Genomic DNA, 8,816 nt, shown 5'->3' with positions numbered 1-8,816 from the left:
CTATTAAAGCTTAAGAAGTTTATTACTATAAAGAATATAGAAGTATTTATAGTTATAGATAAGTTTATAGAGTATATCTAAAAGAAGAAAAGATACCTAAAGAGCGTTGTCTCTAACTAAGAGTGTTAATTTACTTTATACTTCTAGTTTTACTTTTATAACTATATAGAAACCTAGTTTAAGCTATCTACTATATATTACTTAAAGACTAATAGTTAAATAGAGAATGCTAACGCTAATCTAAAGTAGTACTTAAAGGCCTTTATTAATTATCTATAGAATAACTAGGCCTAGTTACTACTATTAGTAGAATTTAAAGCTAACTTAGTAATAAGCGCTACTATAAGCTTATCTCTATTTCTTACTATAAAGAGCTAGTAGCTAAGATCTAGGCTAGAGCCTATACACTAACTCTACTCTCTTAGTAATATACTTACTATTATCTAATAATAGCGTAACGCTAACACGCTTACTAAACGTATTAACACTACTTATAACTTCTTATAATAGTAGATACTATAGGCGTAAGATAAAATAAAAGCGTTTATAAATACTAACTAATTACTAGTATCTAAGTTTACGCTAGGTAAGTAAGTAATACTTAATATAAAGTATATTAAGATAGAGCGCTTAGTTAAGTCTCTAGACTATAAGAATATAAAGCTATATTAGGTTACTTATATTATTAATAATATAGCTTATAAATTAGATCTCTTACTATAGCTTAAAGCTATATTCTTTATATTCTACTTTTAGTTACTATAACTATATAAGAATAACACTCTCTCTAGCTAAGTCTATTTTAGTAATACTACTTTTTCTAAAGTCTATTTAGCTAATAATAGAGTTACTAAGTTTATTATCTTTTAGATTATAGACTCTTACATCTAATATAATATAGTTAACTTATATACTAGTAAATAAGAACTATTATAGTATAAGATAGTTTAGGTTAGTAATAATTAGTTAGACTCTTAGTAGACTTATAGTAATCTAAGAGAATATAAGAAGTCTATATAAAACTTCTATAATTATAATTCTAGCTACCTAGAACTATATATTATATTCTATAACTATAATAATAATAAAAAGCTTACTATTACTTTACTCTAGCTATTAGACTTTAAGTACTTAGAAAAGACTAGCTAGTTATTTAAAAACTTCTCTAGCTATATTACTATTAAAGCCTACTAGGCTAATTATAATATATATTTTTACTTAACTTTAGCCTTTATAGCTATTAGTAGCTATAAGATAGTCTACTACTCTACTTACTATCTATTAGCTTTAGCTAGAATAGTATTCTCTATAGCACTCTAGTAGCTTAAGAGATAATAATACTTTATAATATAGATTACGCAACGCGCTTCTAGCCTATAGAGTAGTAATAGTCTTACTATTTATAATTATTTAGGTATTCTTATTAAGAGGCGCTCTTATTTTCTAAGTTTATACTTAGATAGAACTTTAAGCGCTTTAGAGAGAGAATATATAATAGTTCTAGGCCTAGAGCTCTATTAGCCTAATATTAGACTAATACCTCTACTATATATATTTACCTCTAATAGCTTCTTCTAAAGCTCTCTACTATAATAACTTTATTATCTCTATATACTTTAATTATCTAATCTCTATAAGACTCTTATATTATCTTCTTACGTAACCTTAATATTACTAGTCTTAATAGTATCTAGAACGCTCTTACTAGTTTTAAGTATAGTATTATTATTTTTACTAAAGTTATTTATAGTAGTATTAGTACTATTACTACTTAAGCTAAACGCGCTTAAAATCTTAATAGCTAAAGTAGTAGCTAGTTAGATAGTAAAGTAGTTTATAATATAGCTATAAATCTTAGTAGAAGTTCTACTAAAAGTAAAGCTAAGTCTAAAAAGTAAAGTAGTTAGTATAAAGTAAGAAAGAAGCTAAAAAAGAGAAAGTAAAGCTTATAAAGTATAAAGTTTAAAGTAAAAAGTAAGTAAGTAGGTAGTAAAATATAGTATATAAACTAAAAATTAAAAGCTAACTTTATACTACTTAAAGTAGCTACTAAAAAAGTAAAAAAAAAAGCTTATAAATTTAGAAGTTATAGCTAAAAGTAAAAATATTATACTAAACTCTAAAGTAAAGAATAAAAATATAATTAGAATTAATAAGCTTTAAAATAAAAAACTAGAAAAAAAGTAAAAAAGAACTTATAAATTATTACTAGCTTATTAACTACTAAATTATAGTAGTATAAGTAAAGAAGTAAAAAATTAAAAAGTAAGCTTTAAAGTAAAAAGTTAGTATAAATATAGCTTATTTAGATAAAACCTTATAACTTATAAAGCTAGCGTAGTTAATATAAAACTAGTTTTAAGCTATAAAGATAAAGTAGTAAATATAAAAAAAATAGAATAAATAGTAAAGAGTTTTATTATATATAAATTTAATTAACTTAGCTAAAGCTATAGTTATAAGTAGTAGTTATTATAATAGTTATAATTATTTAAAAGACTACTTCTTCTAAGTAAGTAGCTTAAGCTCTACTAGTACGTAAATTAAGCTAATAAGTAATAATTAGTAAATACAAGGATTTTGCCGCGCGCGGTAAAACTTTACTCTTTATCTCTAAGCGGCATTCGCGTCGCTCGCGCTTGCTTTCATGTTTTGTTCCCCTATGTGCCGGAGAGCGTTATGTCAGTTATCGCGGCTTTCGCCGTACCGCGATTCCATCTACAAAGTGCCGCGCTACGTCCTTGCCCATACGTCAAAAGTTGCTTCTCGTCCTTGGACACATCGCATGGCTTACATTGCCCCATCACATTGATGTTTAGCGGTCCCCGTTTGCCGCTCAACGCTTCCCTGGAGTCAGAACCCCTGGCCTTCGAGCCTACTTGCACTGGGCCTGAAGTTGTTGAGTCCACGGGTGAGATGTCCACCAGAAGCTCGCTCGACAAGAAAGGAAGGAGAGCCAATTCATTGAAAGTGTATGGTCTGGTAAGCTGTGAAGAGCGGTTTGATGGTGGCTAAGATCTTGCTGGGCTGCTTCCGTGCAGAGCTCTCAGCGACCTAGCACAATCATGGCTAGATGTCATCCACGACATCTATTGCGACGCCACGAAGTACACGGTGATAATTCGAACAATGAATAGTAACATCACCACCCCCTAACTAGTCGTGGTGCCCCCTTCTCCATTCCTTGCACCATCTGGTGTGCATCAAAGGGGCGCGTCGGATCTGAACGTCCAGGAAGAGGGAGGACATTCCTGCTCAGCCAGCGCACACCTTGATTTCGCCCTGAGGCTTGCATGAAGTAGTTGTCGTGAAACACACAACCTGCTGTATGTATTGAATATCCGTGTTCTGGGCGGACCGATCGTCCCGTCCTCGGGGTTGATTTGTGAACGCCAAGGCACTGAGCCGCGGGCTCGGAAAGTGCTGTTGGCTCGTGCGGCAACCAAGGATCAGCACAATCCCTCCAACTGATCATAACGACTCCAGTACGGCATCGTCACAACAGTCACTATGATCGTTCTACACGAAGGCTAATGACGCGCACACACTGGATTCCCCGGCGAACTTCTGGTGCTTTCGTTTCCTGAAAAATTGGACATCTCTCGACAACGCGACGCGCGCTCCCTCGCTCATTTCCACTCTTCGTGGGCGTCTGCGGCATGACGGAACATCTTGACGCCGCTTTTCAGTACTGTTCTGGGCGGCCGGATATGGCGTTCTAAACACTGAACCGAGATGAGGGTTGCTAGAAATATTCCATGCTTGCTCCGCGTACTTCCAGGCCCGAGACGTGCAGTCACAGCGACTTCATGTCAAGTACATAACGCCGTATAGCGGCCTTTTCTCATTGTCAGGAGCCTTCTAGCAAGACGATACCGAGGCTCTCGGGCTTCGATGGCTCTAGAAGGATTTTTGCTAGATCATCCGAAGGGATGTCCTCGCTCATGTTTCATGTTGCTTGAATCAAGAACCCAAGATGCTGCACCTAGAACCGATCGTCACAGGGGAAGCACAGTGTCGCAACACCGCCTCTTGGATCCTGCATGCCCCATACGGTATAGCTATACGTTCACCTGTCACGCCAGCCTCTGCCCAACGGCCCAGCTGCTTCTAACGGCGGCTCTAGCCCCTTCCAAGCACTAGTCTCCCGTAGGATACGATGGTATTTCATGTTTGCCTGCACGTCTAACCGCCGCCACGTTCCTGGTGGCTGTTTTAGGCGGAGCACTGAACTGACATGTAATCACCAAGCGAGATGGCGATGTCTTGGGACAGTGACTCCGTGTATGGAAGGATTCAGCAAGTATAAAGCCCACAGGGCCTGCCTTCGTTCAAGGGGTACGCTTGACGCTCAACACACTCGTTCTCTACACGTTCTTTTCCAGTCTTTGAATTCTTCGATCTTTACTTCGTCGTTCTCTTCAGACAGTCACTCTTTATAAGAACAATTACTCAACTACCCAATCAACACTTCAAAGTTCCTAGTCCAAAATGAAGGCCTCCATCTTCGCTCTCGCTCTTGCCGGTGCTGCTAGCGCCCACACGACTGTTTACAGCATTTCTGTCAACGGAAAGACCCAGGGTCTCGGAAACGTTCAGGGCGGATACATCGACTCTCCTCCCAACAACAACCCCATCGTTGATGTCACCTCTAAGGCTATGGAGTGCAACGTAGCCAACATCAAGGCTTCCAAGTCCGTTGCCGTCAACGGTGGTGATGAGATTGCTGTAGGTACCTCTATGATATCCTCTGAATAGAACAAGCACTGACGATTTTCTCCAGGTTGAATGGCACCACAACAACGCTGACGCTAGCGACGACATCATCGACCCATCCCACATGGGACCCATCACTGTCTACATGTCCAAGGCTGGTTCTTCCATGTCATGGACAAAGATTGCCGAGGACGGCTACGATGGCAAATCATGGGCTGTTGACAAGCTTATCAAGGGCTCATACACTGGCAAGCCAGGACAGCACAAGTTCACTCTGCCCAAGGTTGCACCTGGCGAGTACATCATCCGCCCCGAGATCATTGCCCTCCACGAGGGTGATCGCATTGGTGGTGCGCAATTCTACCAGGAGTGCATCCACGTAAAGGTCGGTGGCTCTGGTACCACTGCTCTGCCCGCAGGTGTTGCTATCCCTGGTCACCTCAGCGCTCAGGACGCTGGTGTCCACTTCAACCTATACGGCTCATACTCCAGCTACCCCATCCCGGGCCCGAAGCTCTGGAACGGTGCCGGTGCTGCTGCTCCTGCTGCCCCTGCTGCCCCTGCTAAGCCTACCACCACAAAGGTCGCCGCACCCGCCGCTACCACCACCAAGGCTACTGCCCCCACTACCACAGCCAAGACTACTCTCGCCACTGTTGCTAAGCCTGCTCCTACTGCCGGCGGTGCTACCGCTCAGAAGTACGGCCAGTGCGGTGGCCAGGGCTACAGCGGTGCTACCAGCTGCGCTTCAGGCTGCAAGTGCGTCAAGCAGAATGACTGGTACTCCCAGTGCTTGTAAGCGCTCGTCTGAGCTGCGGGCGTTATCAGGACACCGAAAACGTTTCGCTGGTGTCTTTGTGTGTGGTTCATGATGGACTTCTTTTTGGTAAAATTTTGTTAGTGTTTAGTAGGCTTTGCCTCCTGCAATAAGCGGCTTGAGCGTCGCTGCATTCGATTCTTATGTACATACATAATCCTCACGACGAATTGGATTTGACGCCTTTTCGGCTTTACCGGTCTTGCTGCTCTCCTTTTGCCTACACCTACTCTATTCCTTGTTCCGGTGATTTCAACGGTTGTCAGAAGAGAACGTCAACAGCTCATATGTGACGGATCTGGTTCTGCCTAGGTGGCCCAAACACGTGATGTGAGAAACCTCGCGTACCTGCCCAGGTGGCTAGGTGGCTGCCTGAATTGCAATACTTCGCGACTGACACTTTACACATTAACTCTACACACGGACTTTTCGTTTGCGTTGAGATAGTCCACCATGGATGAAGATTATCATATCAGCATGGGTCCCTCAGGTTTTGCTACTGAAGATACATGTCAAATTACAGTGCTGCGCGGCCACGCACGATTCGTCGTCAAAGTCGACGTCGCGCGAGTGAAGGACACAATTTTTGGTAGAAAGCTGCTACAAGAGATGGAGCTTAGGAAAGGGCGTTCGTGGAGCAAGACGAGGGACAAGCCACTTTTCGACCTGGTGCATCAATACTGCCAATTTCTTCTTGAGAGCTTGGCTCCGCGGACGTCACTCCAGGACCTTAGCATTGAAGCCTTTCTCCACTCGCCTACTTATGATCTAGAGCTCATCCAAGGAGACAGTGACGAGGATGTACGGATCGTGGGAGAAGACCAGTGCGCGTACACGCCAGCTTTCTTCACCTCCCCTATGCGCACAGCCGACTTGCCTGGACCATGCAAAACACTACGTCACTTTGAGGCGCGCAACGTTTGGATAGCGCGCACAGCAAATGAGGGGAAGAACCTCGATGCGATTCAGGGCAGAGTACTAACGGAAGAGGGTGTCCCGCTTTACTTCAAACCGCGAATGGAGTTGCGTGAGGCAGAATTCGAGCGTGAGCTCCGTGTACTCAGATGCATCGACGAAGCCGGTCTGGCAGCTCGGCTCAGAGTGCCTAGACTGCAGGGTGTGGTGGTGTCGGGCGAGGCTACCATCGGCATGTTGTTGACACTGATCACTTCATCCAGCATGGGGACCCACTTGCGAAGTGCTGGCCTTCAGGACAGACAAGATTTGCATAAACAGTGGGAAGAACAACTCACAGCCATCGTGCGGGAGCTCCACGCTCACGGCCTTGTGTGGGGCGATGTCCACCCGATGAACATTCTCATTGACGAAGAGATGAACGCTTGGGCCATTGATTTCGGTGGGATGAACAATGCGGAGTTCGTGGATGACGAGAAGCGCGAGACCATGGAGGGTGACTGGCAGGGCCTCAGGAGAGTGTTTCAGGAGTGGCTTCCAGACGCAAAGAGACGGAGCCGGTGGTAGTGACGGTGAATGGCGCAGAGACGTCAGCTGTGCCACGTGTGTGATGGTCCGGTAACCCCAGTGCGCATGTCACGGCGTGTACCTGGCTGGGTTGGGACACCCGGGCCAGGTCAAATGCCATGCTTGACTAAGCCGGCTATTTGCGCAACACGACCCTGAATCTCATCATTTCGCCGCCGACACTCGGACAACCGTGTCTGGGCCTCTGCGGAGATTGACAAGTCTTAAAACATCACAACATGCCTCACTTTCACCTGCCCCCTTAAGTTCTTCTCCAACCTCATGAGAGCTCACAAACCACCATCATGATCGCTCCTTCCTGCGCCTTTACCCGTGTCGGCTTGAGGCGCATTCCGAACGCCCCTTCCCCTCGGAACAGCAATCCCGGCACCTTCGAACGCGCACGCATCAACGTCCACCCCTCGAATGTCGTCCGCAGGCCACATGTCTCGGGGCCAAACACAGCAGGCAGAGTCGCGGACAATGCGCAGACGATTCCTGGGCCAAGCTGGCTTTGGCTCCAGCCCATTGTCGGACCCTTCCGCGCATACGGTCGCGCACAACAAAGGAGGCCATACAGGACACAACTCATATCTTCGCTCGTCATATACTTTATCGGCGACCTCGTTGCGCAGACCATTGCGCCCGAGGAAACCCACAAAGTGGCAGAAGATGCGGACGACAAGGGCTGGGTTCAAGAATGGAGCGACGGCCGTGACTGGGCCCGAACAGGGCGAGCGCTGATAATTGGAGGAGTCAGCTCTATCCCATCGTTCAAGTGGTTCATGTGGCTGTCAAACAACTTCAACTACAGATCCAAGATCCTGTCGCTTTCGACCAAAGTATGTGCCTCTACTGCATCCTCTGCGAACGTTTGCTCATTACCCAACAGGTCTTCATAAACCAGGCGTTTTTCACACCATTATTCAACTCCTACTTCTTCGGCATGCAGTCGCTTCTATCCGGCGCTACGATACCCGAAATCGTCGAACGCATCAAGAACACAGTGCCAACAAGCTGGATCAACAGCTGCAAAGTCTGGCCCATGGTCACGGCATTTAGCTTCACGTACATCCCGATAGAATACAGAAGCATATTTGGTGGTGTCATTGCCATTGGCTGGCAGACATACCTTAGTCTGCTCAACACAAGAGCCGCGGCAAAGGAGGGGAAGGAGCATCTAGCGACACACGACGCACCCGTAACCATCCGAACAAATCACGCTAGAGTCGAGCATGGCATGTTCGGGCAGAAGTGCGCTGCGTAAACCACAGCTACTGCGCAACCAACTCGGAAGTCTTGCTACACCGTTGCACAAGGCAGCCCGCCATACGACTATTGTCGAAACATTCGTTTGCTGAACTCTCAGCTACTTCCATTTCCTTTGTTCGATTACAATAATCACAAGACGGTACATTACGCATTAGACGGAGTAAAGGATTCGGTCGATACCACGGGCGCTGCATAAAGAAAGCGCGAACACATCAGTCATACCATTAGAATTTTATCTATTTTCGCATACCTCTCGCTTGCTTTTCTGGCCTTTCTTCAGCCCCTAACCCACGGCCCACTCAACAACAAAACTTACGGCGGTTCTCGGCCCGAGGCTTTAGCAATACCCACGCGGCACCCACGCGGCTCCCACTCTGCTATGCCAAACGCACGTCATTTACACGAAAGAAGGCCTCCAGGAACGATAAGATCCGCTACAATTGCGATAAATGTCTGAATTAGGAGTCAGGACCGTGGCAAGCGCCGTGTGATGTCATCATGTCGAGCGCAGTAAATATGAACATGAAAA

The 8,816-nt window shown here is 44.5% G+C and overlaps 3 protein-coding genes across 3 annotated transcripts; all 3 read left to right on the top strand.

Moving 5' to 3' along the window:
• Positions 1–4,491: 4,491 nt before the first annotated feature.
• J4E92_008576 (uncharacterized protein) lies at positions 4,492–5,515 on the top strand (the record flags this gene model as incomplete). Its single annotated transcript, XM_051499927.1, has 2 exons — positions 4,492–4,728; positions 4,784–5,515. The coding sequence occupies 2 exons, from the start codon at positions 4,492–4,494 to the stop codon at positions 5,513–5,515; spliced, it is 969 nt and encodes a 322-aa protein (XP_051349940.1).
• A 471-nt stretch (positions 5,516–5,986) lies between these two features.
• On the top strand, positions 5,987–7,015 carry J4E92_008575 (uncharacterized protein; the record flags this gene model as incomplete). The annotated part of the gene is made up of 1 exon (XM_051499926.1): positions 5,987–7,015. The coding sequence occupies one exon, from the start codon at positions 5,987–5,989 to the stop codon at positions 7,013–7,015; it is 1,029 nt and encodes a 342-aa protein (XP_051349939.1).
• Positions 7,016–7,320: 305 nt separating this feature from the next.
• J4E92_008574 (uncharacterized protein) lies at positions 7,321–8,282 on the top strand (the record flags this gene model as incomplete). The annotated part of the gene is made up of 2 exons (XM_051499925.1): positions 7,321–7,857; positions 7,908–8,282. 2 exons carry the CDS (start codon positions 7,321–7,323, stop codon positions 8,280–8,282), a joined length of 912 nt encoding a protein of 303 aa, XP_051349938.1.
• Between the last annotated feature and the right edge of the window lie 534 nt (positions 8,283–8,816).

This window comes from Alternaria infectoria (genome assembly GCF_024043175.1).
Source record: "Alternaria infectoria strain BMP 0036 chromosome Unknown scaffold_17, whole genome shotgun sequence".
NCBI lineage: Eukaryota > Fungi > Ascomycota > Dothideomycetes > Pleosporales > Pleosporaceae > Alternaria > Alternaria infectoria.
The sequence above is the reverse complement of the archived record's forward strand: the minus strand, read 5'-3'. Positions and strand labels throughout refer to the sequence as shown.